The sequence below is a fragment of the Meleagris gallopavo genome, chromosome 26 (assembly GCF_905368555.1).
Source record: "Meleagris gallopavo chromosome 26, MGAL_WU_HG_1.1, whole genome shotgun sequence".
NCBI lineage: Eukaryota > Metazoa > Chordata > Aves > Galliformes > Phasianidae > Meleagris > Meleagris gallopavo.
Genome location: NC_139429.1, coordinates 1,540,167 through 1,565,488, shown reverse-complemented (window position 1 = coordinate 1,565,488; position 25,322 = coordinate 1,540,167). Strand labels below are relative to the sequence as shown.

General features: G+C 44.8%; 1 protein-coding gene across 12 annotated transcripts in view; it reads right to left on the bottom strand.

The window, feature by feature from the left end:
* Positions 1 to 24,251, bottom strand: part of PRDM10 (PR/SET domain 10) — a 39,415-nt gene extending 15,164 nt beyond the window's left edge. Inside the window, exons 1-14 of one of the 12 annotated variants that reach the window (XM_085209123.1) lie at positions 20,361 to 23,755; positions 19,079 to 19,201; positions 17,728 to 17,958; positions 15,214 to 15,403; positions 13,041 to 13,205; positions 11,582 to 11,641; positions 9,015 to 9,134; positions 7,868 to 8,075; positions 7,277 to 7,518; positions 6,122 to 6,325; positions 4,127 to 4,199; positions 3,568 to 3,685; positions 2,573 to 2,702; positions 238 to 465 (exon numbers count right to left, since the gene is read on the bottom strand). In XM_085209123.1, coding sequence (XP_085065249.1) covers positions 238 to 465; positions 2,573 to 2,702; positions 3,568 to 3,685; positions 4,127 to 4,199; positions 6,122 to 6,325; positions 7,277 to 7,518; positions 7,868 to 8,075; positions 9,015 to 9,134; positions 11,582 to 11,641; positions 13,041 to 13,205; positions 15,214 to 15,282 — 1,617 coding nt within the window. In that variant the 5' untranslated portion in view covers positions 15,283 to 15,403; positions 17,728 to 17,958; positions 19,079 to 19,201; positions 20,361 to 23,755. The other 11 variants (XM_085209122.1, XM_085209120.1, XM_085209121.1 and 8 more) reach the window with 11 other exon arrangements.
* Between the last annotated feature and the right edge of the window lie 1,071 nt (positions 24,252 to 25,322).

Genomic DNA, 25,322 nt, shown 5'->3' with positions numbered 1-25,322 from the left:
CCAATTGGTGACCAGTTCTCAATAGCATCTCATGAGACACTCGTTCTTTACATGAGATTTGTCTTCTTCTCAGAAGGAAAATTTGCTAGGAATGAGATGCTTTAATCAGGACTTGGAAATGGATACTGCAGTGGGAGAAAGGGATCAGTTGTTCCTTTCAGGCAGGTCCAGCATTCTCTGGGTTACAGCAAATGGAGAGGGTGAGAGAAAACATGAGCCACCATTGTCTTTGCTTACCCTGATACGCTTTGCTCGCCTCATGTCATCTGCTGTCATGGTGCTCTGTGTAGGCACTGCACTCTCATCGTGCTGGGGCTGGATCTGTAGCGGGTGGTTTTCTGACTGCTGTTCCAGTGTCGACTGTGTCTCTGATGGCACTGGAGTCTGTTCCTGCTGCTCCAGCCCATTCAGTGTTGCTTGTCTGGCCTCATCAAACTGCCCCTTGCTGGAAAAATGCAGCAAGTCCTGAAATCGCAAACCATACAGCCAGTGATTATTCCCCCCACCCACTGAAAAATGCTTTGATATTACTCAGCAGACAACCAGACTTCTACATATTTCACTGTAAGCTATAAACAAAAGTGTCTACACTGCTCTATTCCAATATGTTTCAGTGATAATCTCAGCAGTTCTCCACCTACAGCAGCCAATGTTCAGAGCACTGAGGAAGAAGTACTGCAAGAACATAACACTTTTTGCCATAACATAATCCACATCAGATTGGACACAGATGATCAAAATAACCCAGCTGTTAACAGCCAAACAAACTTCTGCACTATTGACCTCATCACTGCTTAAACCAAAGATGACCTGTAAGAAACTTTAAGACCAAAGTGAGTAGCACGGATTGGACCTCCAGGAAAAGCAAGGAATTTCTGTCTCATTGAAACTGTTGTCACCCCAAAACATTATCAGGCATTGATATGCAGGGTCTCCCCTTTCTAGCAAACTAGCTGGAATGATGAACTGAAGAGTGATAAATGAGATCATTACACTGTGCACAGTGTGTTTCACTATCCAGTTTCCAAGTTCTGCATACTCTCACCTACCCAGCTGCATATATTACTTATATTTATCACACAAAGATACTCTCTTCCATTTTAGCATTACTATAAAAGAAAAGGATGTTTGGAACAGGAAGTACATGCTACAATCTACGTTTGCTTTCCTCAAAAAGCCCAATAACTCCTTTTGGATAGAAACCTCCAGTATGAGGAGAATAAAAACCCATAGATCCTTACATGTGATCACTTACAATGCAACTAAGGAACTTAAAAGCTCAAATTATGAAGCAAAACATCAAGAGTGCAACAGCTCAGGGCTGGTACTGTTCAAACACAAATGGAGGCGTGGGAGAAAAAAAAAAAAAACAGCAAGATGCAAAGGAGTGCAGCTGTTATAAATCATTAGTGCTTACCAGACAGGGAGATTTAGTAGAACAGTATACTATCCAAAGGTCCCACCCTAGCCTAGGTGGCAAATTTTCACACATGCTGACACAGAACCGTGGTCATGACACCTCAAGCCTCAAGTTCTCAGGCAGACGAACTTGTGCCTAGTCATTAGGAAGGTGGGCAGACATCCAAAGACCTGGGATACTTCCCTGCTTGACTTTACAGACACATGTGAACTAGATCTGGGCCATATTCCCAAGCTGGGAGGATGTGAGCCACCACCAGTCCAGAGCCACTCAAACAAATTAGCACAGGATTGTGCCCACTGAGTCTTGACTCTCTGGAGAGAAGAGCTGGAACATGGAGCTGGCTGCTGGCTCAATTTGCAAAGAGAGTGGCATCATCTCAAACTGTATGCATATAATGCAAAATTTAGGGCAATTCTGCATGCTCAGAAAGCAAGTAGCAGGCATTCAGAGGCCATGTAGACCTTCCTCCCTTTGAGTCAGCAATGAACTGTAACCTAGTGAGATGCCAGAAGAAAATCACCACTCCAGACATCAGCTTTTAGCTAAGCAACGAAACTGAGCCACTGATTTCTTGTGACACCTTCATAAAAGGGTCTTATGTTAACCCTATGCCCAGTCAGCATTAGACAGAATTAACATTTAATTTATATCAATGTATCATGTTAGGTTCCTGTAGAATATAACTATCAGCCACAAGCAAAATAATTCTGCAGTAAGTAGGCCGACAGAAGGACCCTTTGTTAATATTAAAACATCATAAAGAATCATAGCTCTGATTTAATTCCACCAGCAACAGTTATAAGAGCAGGCTCTGACCTCATGTTCCAGAAAGGACAAATGCGAACCTAAATTCCCATTACAGTTTTACTGTCTAAATTACTTCTGTGATGCTGCTAAACAGCTGCAATAGCCTCTCACTGCTACAAGATTTGGGATTAAAGTTGCTGTAGAAATGCAAGCAATTTTACAGACTTTATAGAACAGAAGTGATGTGCTCCCCAGCAAACACTCACACCTACAAACATCACAATTTCCTTAGGTATAAAGCAGGAGCAAGCCTTCAGTTTACACTGATGCCCTAAATTCTTCTAGTTAAACATTTACAGCCCATATGGTATCTTATTTTCCTCCTCCCCATCCCAAATATACCTGTGTTCCTTCTTCACACTTCTCTCCATTCTCAATGGTTACTTCCATACGCATGAATTTGGGAGGGCGTCCCGGGCGCCTGCCTGGTCCAAACCTTCTTTTTCCTCGCCCACGACCTCTTCCTCTGGCTCTGCAGAGCACAATGCTTCAAGTTAGAGACAAGAGATGGATTTGGCATCTTCACTCGTTTTATGCATTCTTACTTAGTACCAACAGCCTGCAATGAAGAACAAAATCTGAAGAAACTATCACCAAAAACTATAAGCAGGTACCAACCAGTGCTCTTGTGCTGCACTCTGAGAAATCACAGTACAGAACACATTATAATTTACTTTGATAATTTTGGGACTGAGAGGACTACTGGCTTCCAGCAAGCACTCAGCCATAGCAACTCTCCTTCTGGCATCCCAGGGTACAGAGTGCTGGGAAGTAACTGTACCAGCAATCCAATTTAAAGCCCGAAGCCATAACATCCCTCCCCAGAAAGGCACTCAGACACTGTAAACTGAAGGGAACAACTCTGTGTCAAAAAAAAAAAAATGCAGCCACTTAAATTTCAGGAACAAGGCACCAGTGTCTACTGTTCCCTGAAGGATGGTTCTAGATTGAGTTTATAATAGGTCAGGATAACTATCTTTCCACCTCAGTGGAGAGGCAAAGCACTAGATGCCTCATTCTTTGAGCTCTGTATCTGGATACATCAGAAAAGGATCAGTATTTCACTTTTATCATGCAAAAATATTGCAGTTTAAGTCACTGTTAAAAAAAACAACAAAAAATTCACTAACTTCCCTGAAGTATTTATTTTCCTTCAGCTCTTTCTGTGACAAAGCCTCTTAAGCCGGTCAGCTTTCTGGTGCTGTATTTTCACCTTCTTAGTGCTGAGCCATTCTCTCCTGAATACCCAAGTTGGTTACTAATACCTGCAGATATTAATTCTGCAAACCTTGAAGAGCAACAACATTATACAGGGACAAAACTAAAGCTTTCAGTACCTGCTGAAGAAGTCCAGCTTCTCATCATGGGAGTTGAGATGCTGCTGAAGTTGCTCTGAGCTCATGAAACGACGGTTGCACTCGTAACATGGCCAGTTCTTCTCTTGCTCTCTGAGAACTGTGTTCCATTGGAAAGGTCAGCAACAGCATTTCAGACACTATCAATTAAATGCCTCATTTTTTTTCCCCAAGCGCTTCTATCCTGGGCTGTATTTCTCCACTCAAGTGGAGACAGGCTGCAGAACACCCAGCACAGCCCCACTTAACATTGCTTTTAGCAATCCCCTCTGCCCTGTGACGCAACTACAGCTCCTTGCAGAAAGACAAGAAGGTCACTGAGGAAAATTCACGTGAATTAGATACACAAAAGAGCACCTACAGCATTGTGTGGCTAGGTGCAGTCAACAGAAGTTTCCTCAATCTGAAGCAGGAGCATATAGGTTCATTACTCAAGTACAGAAACACCTCTTTCCAGTAGCTTATAGGCCCCGTACTCAAAGCCAAGTTTACCACCCAACCACATCACACTGCAAACAGAAGGCAGAAGAGCCCAAATTACCCTTGCGTTCCTCCTCAGATATGTCGTGGATCTTCTGGTTCACAAACTCTGCATAAGAGGCAGCATACCACACCTTGAGTGGGAAACACAAGGTAACACAATGCTTCCTTACATGGAAAGGAACAAATGAATTCATTTGAAAAATGTTTTCTATGCAACATGCTTACTTTATTTGCCTCGACCCTAATTCCTTTTTCTCCTTTCGTCCTTGCTAATAAAGCCTGTTGAGCTCAATATACCTCCACTGATGAATAGAAGAGCTTAGCTTTGAAAGCACGTCCATGTAATGTTAAGGCACAGCCTCCTCATACAAATGTTAATCTCACACTTGGCTACCAGCATTCTAAAGGAAAGAAAATTCATCTCTGCAGATCTGACTGCACAGCACTGTTATTTGGGAGGGCAGTTGTACCAAAAGGAAGAATTCTTAACTCGAGGGATTTCCCATGTCTTTACACAGACAACAGGCAGCACAGCATGCAGAGACACACATAGAAGTGTTTTTAGAAGCAGAAGTCTCAAGAAATACAGTCTTGCTTCCCAGAACAAAGGACTGCCAGGCTGCAGCATGCTGGGCCCACTTTTTATGATTGAAGTGATTTAGGAAACCTTCAGCAGAGAGCCACACAAATGACAGAAGTTTACCAGAACCTAGAATCAGATGCTTAAATTTAGCCCAAAATTTTTGTGTTGCTTTTCATCTTGCTGTTTACTTAAAAAGGCTCAATTTTAAAAGATGTTCTTAAATAAGGCATGAACGGATTTCCAGCATGAAAAACCTGGACAAGTTGTGACTCACTCACAGGTGTTTTTGTAGCAGTGCTGAGAGCAGCATCTGTAAGACCTTGGAAGACTTCCTCAGCATGTACATGGTACTTTGTAGGCATCTAACTAGCTGGACAAAGGAGGAAACTGGAGCCCCCAGACAACTCACCTGTCATGCAGTGCTCAAGTTCTCACAAATTCATAGATGCCTACTTGGCAAAGAAAACACTACACAGGCTAGGTAATTTGCTGTCATCTATCCCAACAGTTTTACACCTAAAGACACTACTGACACACGAAGCAAGAAAAATGGTGCTTTCACAAGGAGGTCTGTACAGATTTAATTGAAGTCTGATTTCAAATTGATTTTAAAACAGTTGAAAAATGCAGTTTGGATACATCTAGAATAGATTAATAAGGTTTCCAGTGATTTGGTTTAAAGAAATTAAAAACTGATTCCAGGGAAGGAAATAGTTTCTGCTCTTAAAAATCAGCAACAAGCGTATAAGCAGGCTTTTGGTTTAGCTAAGTGTGTTTAAAACTTCCTTCTGTTAAACTGTAAGAACTTATGTGCAACAAGAATGCTCTGAAGAACAAACCATTTCCTGATACTAGTTTTTCCTTTGTTACCTCCCCAGTTCCCCAGACGATGCTAAAAAGGAAGGCTGTCTCAGCCAGCCATGCTGCTTTGAGCTCAAAGTAATCAATATATTTTTAGAGGGAACAAAAAGTCACTCACAGAGCAGTCACAATATCCTTTATCACTTTCCACATGCAAAGTTTCAAAAGTTCCAGGAAAGCCAGGTAAAGTGAAAGACCACATTCACTTAAGGCACCAGAAAACATGTCAAAGGCACATAGGACTAACTGGAAAGGGCATCCAGAACTAAAAAGAATAAGACTACTGTAATAAAAATTAGATTGCATCAGCAAAATATATGCAGTGTAAAGCATGACAGTGACAAGCAAATCATTTACATGCTCTAATTTTAAGCTTCCTCATTTTATGTCTCAGCCAAACTCATTTAAAACCTGTAAGTGGCTGACTGCTGAGTTCAGTGACATTTGATTCAGGCCAGCATGTGCTTTATCATAGGAAAAAGCCCTAAAAAATGCTCCAATTATTTACAGCAATCATTTCTGGCTTTTGGAGTTGCGCTTATTAGGTAGCAACTGAAATTGGTTCCATCAGTAGCAACAGCAAGCCCACAAATACGAGCAATGCCATACCTTGAGTTCCTGTTTGGGCTCCACGTTCTTAATGGTTGTGTAATAAATGTGGTGGCCATACTGATAAGCAACCAGGTTCTGCTCCAAATGGTTTTGAGCTGGACGCACAAACATCATCCAGTTACAAAGAGCCTCACTAGAAAGTTCAAACCACAGGTCCTCTTGCAAATCTCTGTCTTTTCTGTCACCTTTATCAAGAGACACCTGTAATAAAAATCAGTTACACGTGACTTTCTTGCAGCAGATTTGAAAGAATTCCAATTTCTAAAGAAAGTCTACTGTGACTACACAACATTTACATCAGAAAAGCAACGAGCACATAGCTGATCTCTTTGCTAATGGGGATCCAAGAACAAGCAGTACACAGGAAAATACTTAGACACAGGTAGTGATTAGAGTCAGGCACAGTATGTGATGTACAGCTGTGACTGAGGCACAAGAAGCTGAACTTTCAGTAGTGGATACAGCAGATGTTGTCAGATGTTTCTAACTAGCACACCCACTTCTATTTCAGGCCTCTCAGTGCCTCAAGCTGTTAAGGAAAAAAAAACCCACTTCTTCAAATGAACTTCTTTTTGGTTACTGAATCTGTCTGTAGTCCTAGTCAGACCCTGACCACTGCTCTTAAGACTGTGGACCATATCTCAGGCAAATACTAGAGTAACTCCTACGATCAAGCCAGTAAATATGAAATAGAAATTAGTGAAATCCAGTTTATCTCATGCCAATAGACTTGGCAAGGAGAACGAGAGAGAAAAGTATCTCCTCTCCCCTACATCCTGGGGGAGGAAGAAGGGAAAGGCAGAAAAAATAAGTTACAGCACAACGCAAAATAACGGCTGCAAAACATCCTCAGACTATTTTTATGTCTACACGTTGCTTCTGCCTACATGACAGTGATTCACAGCATTGCATTCTTGAAGTCCTATACACCATAACACCATAATGCTAGAATATTCATCATGATTACTGCCTCCTTGGATAAAGGGATAGATTTGAAGCCAAAGGAAGCTGGATATTTCTGAGTTATATTCAGAAATGAAGCAAAACAGGAACATGTCCAGTAAAGTAATTGATCAAGTCACAGCCACTGATTCAAATTCACAAAAATCAAAGTTTAAACAAATTCCTCTCCTCTCACCCACACCCCCTTACCTTCAAATGGATATAGCAGTCTTTGAGCTCAGTTTGTCTAACCAGGGGTCCTTCTACAGGTCCAAATTGTGTGCGTTTGGGGATACGCCTTTTGGAGAAGACACCTCCCAAAAACCTGTCTATGTAGAGCACCAAGGGGAGGCTGGCTCTTGCCTTGGTCAGCACAGGCCGGTTTGGGATTGGATGCAAAGGTCCATGTTTTGGACACACGGAGGGATGTGCATTATTACACTCTTCACACCCTATAACACAAAGTCAGAGAGGACATGACTGTCAGACAGACACTCACGCACCAGCTCAGAAGAGACAGCCTTACCACTCTGAGCATCTTCATCTCAGATACAGGAACATTCATTCCAATAGTCTGTCTTTCTTTTAAAAGATTAGGGAGGATGGCCTCCCACAAAATAAAAAACTATCTCACTTTGCCTTCTAAGTGACAAAGCCCAACATGAGCATGCATTTCTGGATATAAAGGGCTTTAGCTAGTTCTGCTAAAAATACAAGAGATCTTTGACCCCATCTAGTAGAGGCCTGGTGAAAGCAAAAGAAAGGGCAGCTGAAAAACTACACACTACTTCACATGCTTACACAGATCATTGGGATCAAATGGTCGAGGTGGATCTGGATCCCATTCATCCATGTCAGTGTCTTCCCCATCTTCATCATCTTCTTCATCCTCGTCATCTTCCTCTTTTGTTTCCATCCTTTCCATCTGATTCTGCAGCGGTGCCAGAGGGTCAGAACCATCCACTGCCTCCATAGGAGGTAACACCTGGTTATGCACCGGTAACGATGCCTGAAGACAGAATTCACAAAAAGCAATCAGAACTGGTTCACAAGGAAAAACACTCTTACAAAAACAAGCAATGAAGGCTCCTGCTGGCCTACCCTTTCTGCTTTCTCTGGTAAAGGAAAGGAGGAGGAAGGAAAGTGATGCTACACGACACACGAATGCTGAGTGATGCTTGAAATCCCTGCTGCTGACAGTCACTCAGGACAGCTCTGGCAAGGCCTGACTTCAAGGGAGAAAAAACTGAAGTCAGAAGTTCTGGATGTTCATGAAAAGTTTCAGCAATGGAGTCCAAGCTCTCTGGAAGTTATACAGAGCCTAAAGCTGTATTTCAACTTGTTTTGTACAAACTGTCAAATCCTGCACTTTGGTACATTTTTTTCCTCCTATCATACAATCAGATGAAAACAATCCCCAGAACACACGTGTAAAAAAAGTCAATGAGGGAGGAGATAACACCAAGACTACTTTATTCTCTCGCTATTTTAATGAAGTTTTTCCTTGACTTTCCCTACATTTTAACCAACATGCAGCGCACTGAATATCCACCTGCTACACAGGTTTCTCAGGTAGCAAACAAGAAACACTGAACACAGTAAAGCTGTCAACAGATTGGCAAGGACACCCAGAGGATGTTGTCCTATGTGACAGTCAGAGTTGCATCTTGTGTTAACTTTGTTTCTCAAAGCAAAGATTATTTTAAGGTGCTTGCTCAAGACAAAACCACCCACAGATGAGGTTTCTCTGTGTATTAGATAATATGATCTCTCTCTCAAGAAAACAACACAACACACATTCCACAGTGAGATGAAGACAGTACAAATCTGTGCTAGGGTTTCTCTGCATCTCCTCCCATATCACTCAGACACAGTTCATCACCTGAGACAATGGAGCAATGAAATCAGTACTTTCACATTCAAAAGAAAAGGGTGCCTGGCAACTTACTCTATCTGCTTGTTGACCCTGCTCCAGAGCCATTTGCTGGGGGGATTCAGCAACGCTGCCGAGCACAGACAGGTTGGTGGGATTCATGCTCTGAGCAGCAGCAGGCAAGAGCACAGTTACCTAAAATTATAGGCACTCATTTTAGCACTGCATCATTTCCATTTTTCACTTCTACACGGGCAGAGCCCTGCATGCAAAGCTCCCTGGAGTCCTACACTAGGTCAAAATCTGCAGCATTTCAATGACGTTTTTATATGGATGACAGACTTGCATAAAGCCTAAAAAAATCCAGAGACAACAGGAGAAGACACAGAACCCAAACTGAAAAGCTTTTCAGCCCACGTCCCACTCCTTTAAGCAGAAGTGCTACCCAGCCTGGGCTTCAAAGAGGCGAAAGCCAAGTGTGATCAGCTCTTTATTCAGCTCTCGGCAAACCACTCAACTATGGTCTTTGTCTCTTCCATTTCCAAATTTACTTTCTTCCTTCTCCTTCGAAAAATAAAATGAAGAATCATCTCCTGATTTCATCTGTATTCCTTCTTCTTAAGTAAAGAAGACACATTATAACACAAAGAGGTGTACTGACCTTGTTGGAGGTTCAAGCACTCAAAGATGAGAGAACTCCAACAGCAATTTTATTACATTATTTGGCCACACCATCCATTTTTTGTTCAATTTTATACCATATCTTTGTGTAGCAACAGAAAAATTAACACATTATCACATACTGTTCCCATTCATTCTGTGATAAAGCAGAACTGAACTCTCAAGAATCACCTCTCCTGTCTTTGGTGCTCTGCTTATCTATGCAGCCACTCGTGCCAGCACACTGCATGACTTTCCATCCTTCTCTACAGTTGACATTATGTGGCTACAAGTTCATGTCTCTGACTGTTAAACAGCTTTGATGCTAAAATTAAAGCCTCTCCCCCACTACAGAGTGCACAATAAATATCAGATAGAACTGAGAACAGTGAAGTACGCCAGCACTAAAGGAACACAAGAAAATTCATAACATAAGCAGATAGTTTTAAAACTTCAAATCTAGCTTAAAGATGTATTAAAAGTAATTTATGAAACTGCTTATAAACCTACAGGAAAAAAAAGAATAAAGAGACTGCAGGGAAGTGCATGAAAGCAAACAGGAAACCTCCAGGATCACAGCTGAACTGCCCACTGCTGCCATGCTGGACGCCAAGGGGCAACAGAAAAGCATCCTTGTTCAGCAGCACACCCCCAGCTCCGCCAGCATCGAGAGGCTCATACAACCCCACGTCTATTTGTACCACATATTAGCACTTCTCACTGCTAATCACACCTCAAACATCTCTAATTTTCATTTCCATGTAAATTCCAGACAATGCAAAGAATATAGGCGTTATTTTAAAAGGAAATTTATACTATTTTTTTTTAAAGTAAAACTTTTCAAAGACAAAGATGCCTTTGTTCAGGGATGTCCTACATGAAATGCTGATGTAAAAACACCTGCAAAGGTAATAAGTGCCATAATGAGATTGTTCTGCTGGGACTGCTGCCAGTCTCAGAAAGGAGGGCAGTCTGAAGACACACAGACAAGAACTTCTGACGCCCTTGGTGCTCAACATATCAGAGCAGCAGCTCACAGCCTATTGTCAGAGTCACCTGCACTGCAGGTAAGCATCCCATCCCTCCGATTTCATCATATATTTACTGGGGAAGCTTGCTGAATAAGCTTTGAGATGATCAAATAGAACTTTCTGGCTTTCTGCCGGAGCAAAACTGATATGGCAAAAATCCAAAGTGACACCTTCAAAAGAAAAGTAAAAAAAGCAGCTAACACCTCTGTGCCATTCAGAGTTTCCAGTTTTGTGTCTCAGTTTAGGTCTCCTTTAAACAAAAAGCTTTATTTTCAATGCACATTCAACCCCCCACTCTGCTCCAGGACTGCCAATACACATTCTAATGATAGCATCAGCAGTGTGGTGATAATTCACATCTAACACCAGTTCACACATGCCATTCCAGGGGCATTTCTATTCCCAGACCACTTCCTACAGACAAGCACGCCAGCCCAGGGAAACCCCCAAAAAATTAAATAAACCAACAGCTAAGTTCCTTCAGGTTCCATACTTATTTTCCAGGGAAGTTTCTGGTAGTTTGAGAGCTTGGCTCAAAACCAATCTCTACCCCTTGGAAGCTTTTAGGGGCTTCTAGGTATTTTGATCAGTCTGTATGGGAACAACTTCTAACTCAGTCATTCCAGAATGACATTAAAATAAAGTCAGATGTATCAGCCTGCTGACTGACTTAAAGCAATACTATTGAAAGATTTTCCATGATATCTGGGACAGTAAACTCGTATTGCTGTTGAACATGTATTAAAAAAATAAATTCATGCTTTTTATTGACACTGATGCACAAAAGGGCCAAGATAACAGTCTCTCACCAACACCTGCTTTTTGTTCACCATCACTGGATGGTAAATGACTGAAGGTTGCCATCTTGCAAATTCAGAGTAAGCTCTTTATGCTCTGTCACTAACGTTCCTTATAATTTCAAGCCCAAAGAAAACGAGGTCTCTTTCTTACCTGCTGCGTGGTGGCATCCTGCTGGACATAAGCCACTTGGGACGGATCTGTAAACAGAGTCTAGACAAAGTGAGAAAGGCTTATCAAACTGGCCTTAGGTTGATCATTCCCGAGGCACACGAGTATTGCTCTGCCACCAAAATGCAATCCCCATAACAATAACTGCTTTGCTGGCTTTTAACATGCCTACTAACCCAGCAGATTCTTTTTTTTTTTCCTCCAAGTTCAAAAGAGCTCTTCAAAAGAAAGCATGTGGATATCAGCACATCCCACATATGAATTTGGTAGGATGAGGATGCCTGCTTTCATTTAATAGGAGACATGACAACTCCAATATTCATATGCTACTCCTCAAGAACAGCTCTGCTGGGAGAGCTGCTATATCAGAAGAGAAAACTCAGAGGAACACTAAGCATTGACAGCAGCTTGCCTGCTTGCTTGGCCAACATTTGAAACACTTGAGCACACAGCAGCCTGGCTCCAGCAAACTGAAGCACGAGATGGTAAGAACTCCCTTGGTGCTTTTTGCATGATCATGTCTTATTACTACAGTGCATTTTTTAATTTAGATAAAGTGATAATATTCAGAGAGTTGCAGAATCACTTGGTCATTAACTTCCTGGGAGATATCCTCTTGGTATCTTATCTCAGAACACCCCACCACATGGGAACTGCTTTTTATTTGGCTGAAAACTGCACAAGAGACAAGATGATGCCACAGAAATCTACGCCAGTGCTGCTGGCAGTGTCACATACAGGCACTCAGCAGCAATATTGGTCTGTTCTGTCCAAGAACATAAAGCACTCTGATGAAGCACGTCTATTTGTGTTTTGTTTGCTGGATTTTTAAAGTCTATCCATGCAGAGGTACAGATGTATGCTATATTAACTCCATATAAACACACTCTATCAGAGGGAAAAAAAAAAGCTTTGATATTTCTTATAATTACGAAGAAAAATAACTGAGGCCTATGCAATCAACAACTTCTGTGAACAGAGATTACAAAATTAGATTGAATTCACCGAGATCTTCTGCAAAAAGCCAAGGCTGTTATTGTTACAATTAATAATTAAAACTGCACTGTGCAAACAAGGACTCTTCCTGAAGACACAGATCTCTCAGCTTTTTACCAAATACAGGCAGAGGCAGAATTTCTGGAGAAACTATTAAGCGTTTTCAAAAACACTTTTGATTTAATTACCACCCTGTCCACCTTTAGTGAAATAACAAGCGTTTCATAATTCATAGCCTCAACATCCTTTGATTACCACATTTGCACATCAGACCGAAACGAACAGCATGAAGTCCCTGTTCAGCAACGGGCAGATAAAAGCGTTAGGAGTAACTGCCTGCTATTTTCCAGTCACACCACTCGCTGGCAGCTGGCTTTAATCTCAAACAAGCCTGTTTTATTTCCTAGATGCCATAAGGGAGGGGTGGGCTCAGAACCACACGTGCCTGCGTAGCTTCCACGGGATGGATGTAAACCAGCGTGTGCTCCGAGGTGTCCACGGAGGTGTACGAGGTGCCATCTGCTGTGTACACCACCTGCTGGGAGGGACGCTCCTGCTCCTCGCTGTACACGATCTGTGCCACTGTCCCTGCTTCTGGGACAAAGTGCACCTGGAAGAAAAACAGATCCGGGACTGGAACGGCTGCAGGTATCGGCTGTGGAGGCATCCACCACCTCATGCCCCTAATATCTAACCAGCTGTTAGGACAACAATAGAAACCCCAGTGTGTAATATATGTATTCATGAACTCATCTAAATTATGCTAGCAGCACAGAAATCTGGATGTAATAACCACCACTGGTTCCAGGTTTTACCCTGCATTTTAATTCAAGACCTTACTGGTATAGAGCATGCATTCAAACAACTCTTGGAACATCCCTTGAAAATTTGTAAGAGAAAACATCTGGATTTGAACTTTTGTCTGGGATTTATTGGTACACAGTAATGAGGTGGAAGCAGCAGCAGTGACAGCAGAACAGCAAAGTCCTAGGCTGCAGCAAGGGAGGACCTGCTCAAATGCAACAGCCTCACATATGCAGGGATCTCCAGCAAGATCCCCTCACCTCCACTGCCAGCCCTTAAATGAGGGCTGGGAAGGGGTGGATCCTGGCTGCAGCCCTTCCATCACTCAGTGCATTGCATGCACCTGAGCTGCCCTGGGCTGGCCCTGCCTTCCCACCAGGTGCTCCATCACTGCTTCAGGCTGTGCCTCAGCATTTCCACTACATGCTCTGTTTCTCTTTATTTTCTATCTTGCTTTCTGGATTTATGATAATTACTTCGGCTACTTCCATAGTTGCAAGAAATTTTTCTGTTTGATAAACTGGCTAGCAGAATCTATTAACTTTGATTACTGCTTCAAGAAATAGGATTGCAGCTATCACAAGACAGCAATAGTATGTCTGTGATTGCTTCTTCGGAGCAGCAGACAATGTTTAAACAGGGAAACATAACTGAAAACATGAAGCAATGACTCCAATGGCTACTAGAACAGTTGCCTCCAGGGCAGTTCAAATGCAAATGCATTTGTTTTGACTTAATATTACCTAAAACAAGCCAGAATTAATGAGTCCAGTGGTAATAAGAACATACTTATCTGTTGACACCTTTTATACGTTGAAAACCATTTTCAGCGCACAGAAAAAAAAATAGGACAGTTAGCAGGAAACCTAGCTTTGGTATCCACATCCATCACTCTGCATTTTCACATAAAATAAGGCCACATCTGCAAATTTTATTTACTTCATTTCACCCTTTAGTTTGTTTCAGAAGACACCTGGCACTCCCCAGGGGATGCTAAGCACTGATTCCATACAATAAATCCTTATGCAAACACTACAGTAAAAATGCATGCAGTGTTTCACATTTGGAGAGTGCTCTGCAAATACTGATCAAACCTTTTAACTGCTGTGTGCAAACAGCAGCACTGTTATCCCACTGCAGAGAAACACAGGTTACTGAAAGCTGCTTTTCTTTGCAAATTTCAAAGCTGGAAGCTACCAGAAAAGCCAAGATTCCTTGGCTTGTGGTTCAAATGACACGCAGCACTCTCTTCATAACATATTCAAAGAAATAAATCAGTCTTCTAAAAATTCTCAGCTGCATTGTCTCAGAGATGGAGGGACTAGCTGCACACAGCAGAATCTGACTACATTAGTCAGTGACAATTAACATTTCTCTCTTCCCCACTCCCCAGATGTCTGACTGGAAAAAATTGTATTACTTTCCTAAAAGGTCCACCCACAGTTCCAGCTGATTCAATTGATGCTAACAGAATGGGCTGCCACAGACCACATATTTTCTTAATGTTTATTAATCTGAATATCCTTTCACTTTCCCACAACTGTATATATTTATTTTTGGACACTGAATGCATATTGCTACTGGTTGGTTTCATTTCATACATTTCAAATGCCTGTGTGCTCACTGCTGTGGTTTGCACAGCTCACTTTCTGGAATCACTACAAGTATGTTTCTATTTCCTCTCCGATACAAGCTGATTTTCCAGACAGTTTCAAAAAAAATTGAAAAAGAAAACAGCTGAATGGGAACATTTGCTTGCAAAGCCACTACGCTGAGCCTAATCCAGCAGAAGCAGAAACCAAGGCACAAGTCACCTGAGCAGCATTCTGGTCCTGCTCAGCAGAGTCAGGCCACACCTGAGGACTTTCTTCTTTCGAGTCCATCTCCTCCCTGCCGTGGTGCTCCACGATGGGAAATAACTATTGGAGGAATGTCTGGCTGAATAGATTCATCTCTTCACTGTGCTTCTACTTCCAGAAGACAAGGGGATCTTCAGTAACATGGCTGGAAGGAAAGGAGATGGAGATATGAAAACACACGTGTAACAGCCTGTTTTTGTTGTGATGGAAGGGAGCTATCAGCTACTGCACTACAGGAACATACTGCAGAATAAAAGCAGGCTTCACTTAATGAACACAGGCATTTTCACTGTCCATTCTCAAGCATGTTGCCTAATTATTTTCTCCTTACTAGGAGCTGGAAAGAACTCAGCCATCGCACTGAAGGGTACTGAACTCCTCCTGCACATCCCTCCTCAGCCACAAGCATGCAGCAGAACATTCTGCACGTGGTCCTGCTGGCATACACAAGGCCAGAAATCAATAAACTATGCCAAAAATCAACATTAAACTTCTAACAGGCAAGGATACATTCAGAGATGCATTGCTGGCCTCACACTCACAGACAGCTTTCTCCTCACACAGAAGGGCAGGCCCAGCTGGCGTTCAGGTAATGTGACAAAGGCAACTTTTAGAAAAAGAATAATGAAACGTAAACTCTAATTGATGCAAGTCCAAAGATCCTGACAAATTGCTCTCAAGCTGTGTTTTATTCACCTCTTGCAATTTTACTGAGGCCTCCCAATCTGCCACTGGGAATCTCAGAAGGGTAATTCATGGCTCTGGCGATTGGTTCAGTCAGTGGTTCAGCACCTTCCCAATTCTTTGTCTCTAATGTCACACTGAATCCACAGGCCCTGGAATTAGCATGAGGCTGAGCCCATTTCATTTCTCAGTTACTCCAATTAACTTTGCTTTATACTCAGCCTCCCTGGACTGATCCAATGCCAGCACCCTGTCTGTGCTCCACGAAGAAAGCAGAAGGCTCCTTGCTGATGCTTTCATTCATTTGCATTTTAAATGCAAATTATTTTAGTCATATTTTATTCCCATAAATGCCAGCAGTTGGCTCATCAACGTCAAGCTAAAAAAAGATAAGGAAAAAAGCAGTCATTTTCTGCCTTCTGCTGATTTCACCACGAATGAATAAGCTCCGCAGACCCGAGCACTGACTGAGCCAGAACATGGAAACCAACAGCACAGAAACATCACTGAACCAAATGCGGGGGGAGGAAATAAACTCAAAAAGAAATCACATCACTTCCACGTACACAGAGTTTGGGAAAGTTATTTCTGGGCATTGCCAGAGCCCAGCATCTGCTGCCTCGTGCTGAGCAACACGCTACAACATGGGACAGGCAGCTCTCACTCACTGGGCTCATGCTGCATCAGGGATAAACGAACAGAAATGCTATCTCTGTTCTCACGGCTCATTACAAGGCATCCAGAAAAGGCACTGAAGAGAAAAGGAAAGAAGTAGGTGTACCTGCATGCTATGCTTTAGCTAGGGGATCTCGTTAATATGGGAAAAAAGAACTGCAGCAGTGGACAGAGCTCCCAGCCGTGCTTCCACAGTGCTCAAACATGGGTTGTTTACAAATAAATACAGCTTCTCTATTACAGCTCACATAAGCTCTGAGATGGTAGGAAATATCCACCCTTACACTTTCATCCTGCTGTCTCAAGGCTTCTCGCTGCTTTATTAAGGAGAAAATCCCAGGATTAATCCCATCTCATCCCCCCACTTTCGCTGAACTCCATGCCTCGTTTCGTTGGGTTCAGACCTTTTGGTGATTGCAGAACCACCGAGGAACGGGGCTGTGTTTGTGGCAGTAACAGCCTGAACAGTTTCACATCAAACTGAATGCCTTCCTGCCAACTTGGTTCAGCTCTGTCCATCCCAAACAGCTCTGTTAACTAATGGCAGTCAGAAACAAGAGCCAGTTCAGCTAACTGGACTAACAATAGCCAGTAGTTTAATCAATTAACCAATACTTAATTGCCCAGAACAATAAGTGGCAAAGGTTTCACGGTTTGTTGTTTTGATTTTTAAAATAAGAATAATAGAATTACATGATTAGGAAGAATGCAATTAAATTAATCAGAGATTAAATGAAGAGAAAGGCAGGGCTATGGCTCTCTCCACGTGGTGCAACAAGTGGGAGCTCTGGCTGAGTTTCCCCACCAACAGACACCGGAGGTCTGAGGGCAGCTGCTGACTCACTCCAGCAGCTCATTTAGCACAGATAACTTACAGCTTGAGTGGGAAGGAGACTCGTGGTTCCACGTGGGTTTTAAATAGACAAAACTAGACATGAAGATGCATATCTACAAAAAAAAAGTAAAAAGACGGAAGAGAAAGCAGAATACACTAATTTCAAGTTTTATCCTAGTTCTGAAAGTTAACACATCTCAAATGTTAGGGAAAAAGAGCAAGGATGAGCCAATTCAGAGGCTCAGTGGTGTGGTTTCTGTGAATGGTGCCATTACCTGTGGCTGCTTCCTGGAGAAATAAAATACATGCAGACAGTTGTGTAGCAATAACAGCCAGAGAACGCGAGCTGCAGGATTTGTTGAGCTTCTGTACCACAAAATAAGGCCTGGAATCCACTCCTCTGGGATGCACTCCTACACCACTGCTCCATCTCCGACTTCTTATCACTTCTGTTATCACCAAAGTCACCCACGACACCAACAGGCACCCGAGGAACCTCCCCTACACTGAGCACAGAAAGACACGACAACTTTGTTCCCACGTCCTTCTACATAGGACGCTCCCTAATTAATCCTGCATGACCTTATTTTCTTCCTCATATCCCCCATCAAAGATCATTACAGCTGTGACACTGACAGCCTCAAGATTTTATTGATTTCCCAGTGGGTTTCAATCAGCAGAGCTGTCACACAGCACAAGGAAGCAACAGACGTCCAGCTCAGCACACAGAGCCTCAGCGTTTTATTCCTATCAAATCAGCTGCAGAGGAAGCAGGATGAGTACGTCAGGCCACGTGGTGCCTCCATCAATCCTGCTAACAAGAGCACTTTGGGAGATGCAGGTAAAGAAGAGCACTTTTCTCTCTCACAGGGTCTAGCTGCAAGCTTCGTTAGTTTCTTAGCAGAAGCGTGAGACTTCAGGCTTAAATCAAAGTGCCAGTATTACCCAGCTACTGGCACACAAGGGGACAGCCTCTGCTTGCTCTCTGCACTGTGTGCCCCCAGGCTGTGCTTTGCAGCTGCTGAGGTTTCTGCCCATACAACATGAGGCATTTCCAATAGAGCAAAACGCCACGACAAGCACCTTAACGGGGCACACACACTTTGGGAGCTGTCATCCAACACACGACCACCCCAACACCTACACACAGCCAGATAAGCAGCATGCACACGAGCAGGAAGCAGTGACAACATACTAAACCATTTACAATAGCTAAAGACAGCATTTTCCTCCCCAGAATAGCAGGTGTGTTTCACCCAATCCATACGGGTAAGGACATGAGCTGGGGCAGCAGTGGGTATAAATTTAACCCAGTAGCACTGCAGAGCATCAGAACAGCAAAGCAGCAACAGGATGCAGTGCAAACATGGCATGATAGCACAGCTCCATGACTTCAGATCATTAAAGGACCTCAGCACAGCTGCTAAGCATCTGGTCTGGAATCAGAGTGCAGTCAGCAGACACAGGACAGGAACAGAACTCTCCTCTATACCTATGCACCAAAACACCCAGCTGCCTGCCTCACTGGGTAAGTGCAGGTAAGCCAACAAACTGTCCAGGAGGAAACTGGTTCATTTCAGGATGCTGTTTGTATTTACCCTCCTTTTCTTAACACCCACTGCAGACCTGCAGCTGCCACAGACCTATGGCCTTCATCTTCAGTTCTTCCTCATCCAATCCAGAATGCTCATTAATGGTGATGTCTCTCCTCTGCATGGAAAGCCTCTTTGTGTTTGACCAGCTCTTCATCTTCGAGGAAAACTTACTTGAGAACTCCTTCTGACCTCCACAATACACTGTAACCCCTCTCTCCCATTCCAGCAGCATCTGAAGCTGTATCATTAAATCAGCAGCTTTCCCTATTTGCTGCATTCAGCTCTGGATGAACTCTGCTCAGGGCAAAGCACCTCATTCACCACCCAACACCAACGTCCTCATTAGCCTTGCTGTCCTCAGCAGCAGACATCCGCCTGCCAAGGGCGAGAGCTGATGAAAGCACTGCCTACCTGCAGGCAGACCACACCACCCTGCAGTGCCCCTGCGACCCCATCAGCTGGGAATGGGATCGAGCAGCGCTTTGAGAAAAGGGCTCACAAGACAGCAAAGCAGCTGTTCTTTTTATTTGGCATGCAAGGATTTTTGACAGAAATTGAAAAGTGAAGCCACACAGCGCTGCAAAGAGAAGTTCAGCTCTGAAAGTCATAAAAAGGATCAACAGCACCTATGCACAGCACCTATGCACAGCACCTATGCACAGCACCTATGCACAGCACCTATGCACAGCACCTATACACAGCACCTATACACAGCACCTATACACCTTCACACAGCTGCTATTAGGGAATGAGACTTTCCTTCAACCATTGGGCTACACAGGAGATACAGACAAAAACTCCTGAGACTTCATCTGCAGAGAGCTCTCCAAGTTCAATTAAGAACATTCTGCTGAGAAAGCAGCGGAGCCAGCAGCTGCCAAACATCCATCCTTGTCCCTTCTTTGAGATGACAGCGATGGGGGAACATTAAAGCTGGGCAAAGGGAGAAATCTGCTTTCCTTCTCAGGGACTCATAAAGCCACTGCAGTATCTCAGATGAGAAGCCACTTTACAATAATGGCACATAAAAAAAGCTAATGTGATTTACTCCCTAGTGTAGAAGAGGCTTGCATATAGACCGGAGTTCCCTGCAGCAATAACAGCAGTGGCTATTAGCTTAATTCTTTAAGTACTGAGCTCACTGACCACTCTTTTTCACTGTTAACCATATGCAAGGACAGCAAGATTGCTACAAAAGGGGGTTTTATGACCACGGGTCTTCCTCCAGCTTTTAATATGAAAGTGATTTACGATCCTCAAAAGGAACATCACATGTGTCTGCAAAAGCTATATCCCACACTTAAGTTAATTACCCCAGCTTGCTTCGGAGGCAGAGTTGGTGCATTTCCTGAGGTTCCTTGGCAAGGAGGTGCTCCCACTGCAGCAGATGGCTGGGAAGCACGCTGGGGTTCCAACCTCATTGACTACTGAGTCACAACTGCTGTCTCTTCCTCTGCATCCTCATTCATCAAAACCACATATTGTTTCAAGGAACTCAGCTCTTGTGCATTGTCTGCATGTTAATAATCAGGTAATATATAGCCACAATATTTATGCTTTATTGGTGAGTTAGGAATAGAAATCATACACAGGGCTGGGACAGCAGAGATTATTTATTTCCACAAAAGGAAAAATGGCTTCAATTTATTTAGCCATATAATAAATAGAACAACTCAGCCAAACACCAACTCCCTCTTTCCTCAAATTGCACATAATGAATTGATCTAGCTGCATCCTTACACCACATCCATCACAGCACAACGAGCTGGAAGAGGCCTCTTAGATCTCCAAGGCAAGTCCTCTCCTGCTGCATCAATGAAAGGGCTTGTGTGATGTATTAAAGGGCACTGCCCAAGCTACAAAAACATCACAACAGCATGGTGCAGCTATTCTCTGGAAGTACCACATAAGTAGCTACAAGTCTGTTTATCCCACAAAACACGGGAGATAATCTAGAACTGCAAGTGAACTCCAAGGCAGATTTGCATCGTACAGAACTGCACAGAGCTGCCTGCAGACCTGCTTGGAGATGCAGCTCTTGATGACACTTCTGTGCAGCCTTAGTTCTTGTATAACCAAGTGTTTCTCACAGTCTCTGTCCTTCCTGTTCTCAGTGGGCAAAGAGACAAGTTTAAAATCTATGTTTATACACACGTTCTTCTTAGTCACCCCTATAATTGATTTCTTCCTCCTCCTCAGCTTTCTGAACACATTATTACATTTTTCATGTCATTTTCTTCTTTCAAATGTTTTGCGCTCTCAGGTCCCTGTGATATCCTCAGCATCTGCCACTGCCATAAACCACAAATCTCAGGATTCAGCTGCTCGAGGTAGTGACCTCATTTACTTAATTGATTTGGTTTATAAACGACAGAGAAAAATGATAAAGGAACAAAGCAGGGAAGGCACTTCCTGGAGAGTAACAAGGAAAAGAAGGAAAGCATCTGTATCAAACTGTGTCTACACTGTTGCAAATGCATCTTTTTAACCAAAAACCACACCACCACCTCACTCAGTTCCATTCCTCCTCCCTCGTATCCTATTCCTCCTCCCAAAGCCACCCCCACTTACAGCTGCAATTTGCTCCCATTCCTGCAAACTGCGCTGCTTCTTTCCTCCCTCTCCCACCCCTCTGCATTAAATCGCTGCTTTCAGATGACAAAACCTCTTTTCCGCACATTAAGAAACAGCCCCAAGACTTGCCTGCTGCAGAACGACTGCTGGTGTGAAGTGCAAGAGAACAAACTGAGAACAAACCAGGCCTCCTGAACAGCAGGTGCCTACCTAACACATCAGGCTGCTTGTATTTCTATGGTATACTGACACAAAAAATAGAAGTGGCAAACAGCTCAGCTCTTGTTTAAGCCAAAACAAAATCCACAACATTAAGTCAGCCTCCACAATGAACTACACTTACAAATTAATTAAAATGTTGTTTACACAGCTGACAGCAACTGCAGGTGGTCAGAAGCACACTGAAAGTAGCTGCTTACTACAAAGCAAATTAACATCACAGAGCTCATCTAAGGATTTCCTATGCAGGTTAGCAGCAAAGAAAGGTGTCAGATGAGAGCAAGCTCCTCACACCAACTTCTTGTCAAGAGCAAGCGGTCAGTTATTCCATCAGATAACAACAGTCACGTCGATATCTCACCCTACACCAAGGTAATAAAGCTGTCTTCATTTCAAACAGCTCATACACAAGAGAAGAATGCACGTAGCAAAGTGCTAAAAAGCATCACATTTCAGGAGACAAGTTATTCGTTTTAGGACTAGCTTGAGAAATACACCTCCCTACTGCTCCTACAAATGAAGGTGTTAGGAAGCTTGAGACCACCAATTACTTTATCACAACAAAAGAGTCCAATAACCCTCTTGTAGAATCAGTTGATTCACAAGTGTTTCATCTTCTGACTTAGCTAAGAGGAAGAAAATTCGATCGTTGAAAAACATAATAGAAGAAAGAGTTCAATATAGTCTCTATTGCTGCTTAAACTCGTAAGTAGAAATATTGATATGCATTTCACGGGGATAGCCAGCCTTGAGCTCACTCGTCCTTTGAAAGCCCGTAAGAACCACAAACACAGCACTAATGTGATGGAAGCATTGTGTGCAGATAACCAAACAGCAAACACTGCCCACTCATCTCAGTCCTTCAGCTGTGAAGATCAGGTTCAAAAATGAAAGACCTGGGAAGGAGGATTTTAAGCTTTGGAAAGGCTCCTTCCAGGGATCCGCAACGAGCAGCCTGTAAGAGCAGCCTCCAAACAACATGAAGGATAATGAACCCTTTATGGGGTCAGCTGTCTCTTTAGGGTCTATAAGACAAAGACCCAAGGCCTCATTTTTTCCATTTTAACTCCATAGTTTAACACTTTTTCAATACCAGAGCAACACAGGAGCAGATCCAGCAACTCAACACTGCAAACCTTGAGAGCAGGAGGTCCCATAAAGAAATAAGTCAGTCACACCTAACAGCCATCCCACGGCCCTCAGCTCACTTGGCTGAGGCAACCACCAACACCGCTACAAAAACCAACCTGAGCACAACAAGGGCAGCTATCAGAGCCCACACACAGAAGCTACACATGGCCCTCGTTCTATCCTGCAGGCCTGCAGAGCACCCAACACGGCAGGAGCCCTCGGCCGGGCCCACCCTGGTACCTCCAACATGGCAGCGAGGGTTGCCAAGCCCTCCCTATCAACCCCACAGCCGCCCTAGAGGAGCCGCTCCGCGCAGGGGCAGCTGAAGCCCACAGGTGCCCCCGCCTGTCCCTTATAAACTCTCCTCGCCCCACCGCAGCCAATCCGAGGAGTGGGGCGCAATGCCCCCTCCTCTCTCTAAACCAATGGTAAACGGGGGCGCGAGGCACACGGCCAATCAGGTGGGGGCCGGTGCGCCCCTACCCGCTCTCCTTAGTGCGAGTGACCCCCGCCGCCCCCCGCCAGCCCGACGCTCACACAGCACCAACCACCGAGGGAGGCACCGGGGGGGGACAGAGGGGCAGGGGCTGCCGGCTAAAGGCCGCGCCGAGCGGGCAGAGGAGAGGAGATGGGAAGGCCCGGCTGCCTGAGGGAGGGGAGCCGGGCTAAAGAGCGGGCCGAGGAAAGCGAGCGGCCCGCCGTAACGGGGGGCTGAGCGCCCACAGCGCTGGGGGGGAACAAGATGGCTGCAGCACACACAGACACACACACACAGACACACACATACACACCCCCCGCCCGTAGCGAGGTGCCGGGGTCCGGACTGTACCATCCGGGGAGGGGGGCAGGGGTGGGGGCAGCCCCTTTCCCTCCGGCCGGGGCGGGTGGGGGATCCCGGCTGGGGCGGGGAGCGGACCGTACCTCTCCCGCGGGGTTGGGGGGGGGGAGGGGAACGATCGCGCCCTTCTTCCCCCCCCCCCCCACTCCCGGGAGCGAACGGTTTATCCCGGCCGCAGCGCTCAGCAGCCGCCAGCTCCGGGCGCCATCTTGGGTGCGACTAAAACAACGCGGCCGAAACCCCCGGCGCGGCCCCGCGGCGGCCCCGCACCGCGCTGCCCTCCCGGACCGTCCCATCGCGTTACCTGAGGGGGTCCCGTGCGGTTGCCGCGTCCCGGCCTCCGCCGCCGGCCCCGCTGCGGCCCCAAACCCCCCCACCTGTCCTCACCTCACAATGGTAGCTGCAGAGCGGGAGGGGGGGGGCGGCCGCCCGGACCTCATTACCATAATCTGCCTGGCAACAGTCAGCGGCGGCGCGCGCTGATTGGCTGAAACGCCTCCGCCCGCGAAGATGAGGCACGAAAGTCGTCGAGAAAAGACTCGGGAAGAGGCCAAGTGTAGGGGCCGGGGAGCAAATAGGGGGGGGAAGAGGGGGCCGACTCACGGGGAGGGGGGGAACCGCTGCCCAGGCCTTCACCACTCCCCCTCCCCCCGGATGCCCGCCACCAATCAACGCGCCGCTCTCATCCCCGCACCGCTCCGCAGAGGTCCTTCCCGCCAATCCGAGCTCTCTTCTTATCGCGGCGCTCCGCCCCCTACTGGGGGAGGCGAGCAGCGCCCCCTGCTGGGAGGGCGGGGGAGGGCTGAGCGCCCTCTGGCGGTGGGGAGGAGCTGTGCTGATTGACCGCTCCGGGGATCCCTGCTGGAGAATTCAGCTAACGGGTCGCACCGGTGGGGCTCTTTGCCTTCCTCTCATGGTAGCTCTTCTTCAAGAGGTGTTTGTGTTATGGCAGCACAGAAAAACACAGCTTTGCTTAGTCCATGTTTGCCATTAGCATGCACTCAGCAAGCTGTGTAAGCTAGTAGCTTAGCAGAGATTTCCTAAATATGTGTGCAGTATCCCTTAGTTTATTCCAGATTGCTCCACACACAGCTTTTGCACAAGCACACACAAACCTGGGCTGATGTGGCCCAATGAGCCCATAGCAGAGGAGGGCAGGTTCTGCTGCTTCTCCTCATCCTCTGCCTTTGGAGAACTGCAGCAAGCTCAGCTCTCAGTGCAAGCTACTTTTCTACAGTCCCCAACGCAGCCCTTCATATTGAGGTGCAGATATATACTGAAACCACCCCCATTGCACTGACACGTCCCTTCCATGAGGAACCAAGTTAAAAAAAAAAAAAAAATACAAATTCTCTAACTCACACTCAATGACTTGAATCATTAGACAAGAAACATGTTTGGAACTGAAGTGAACTGAATTTCTTACCCAATTTGCTTATATTTTTTCCTCAGCTCAACTCCTCTGGGCAGTTCCCTGTACTTATGGAGTCAGTTTCTCCCTTTATCTTATAAA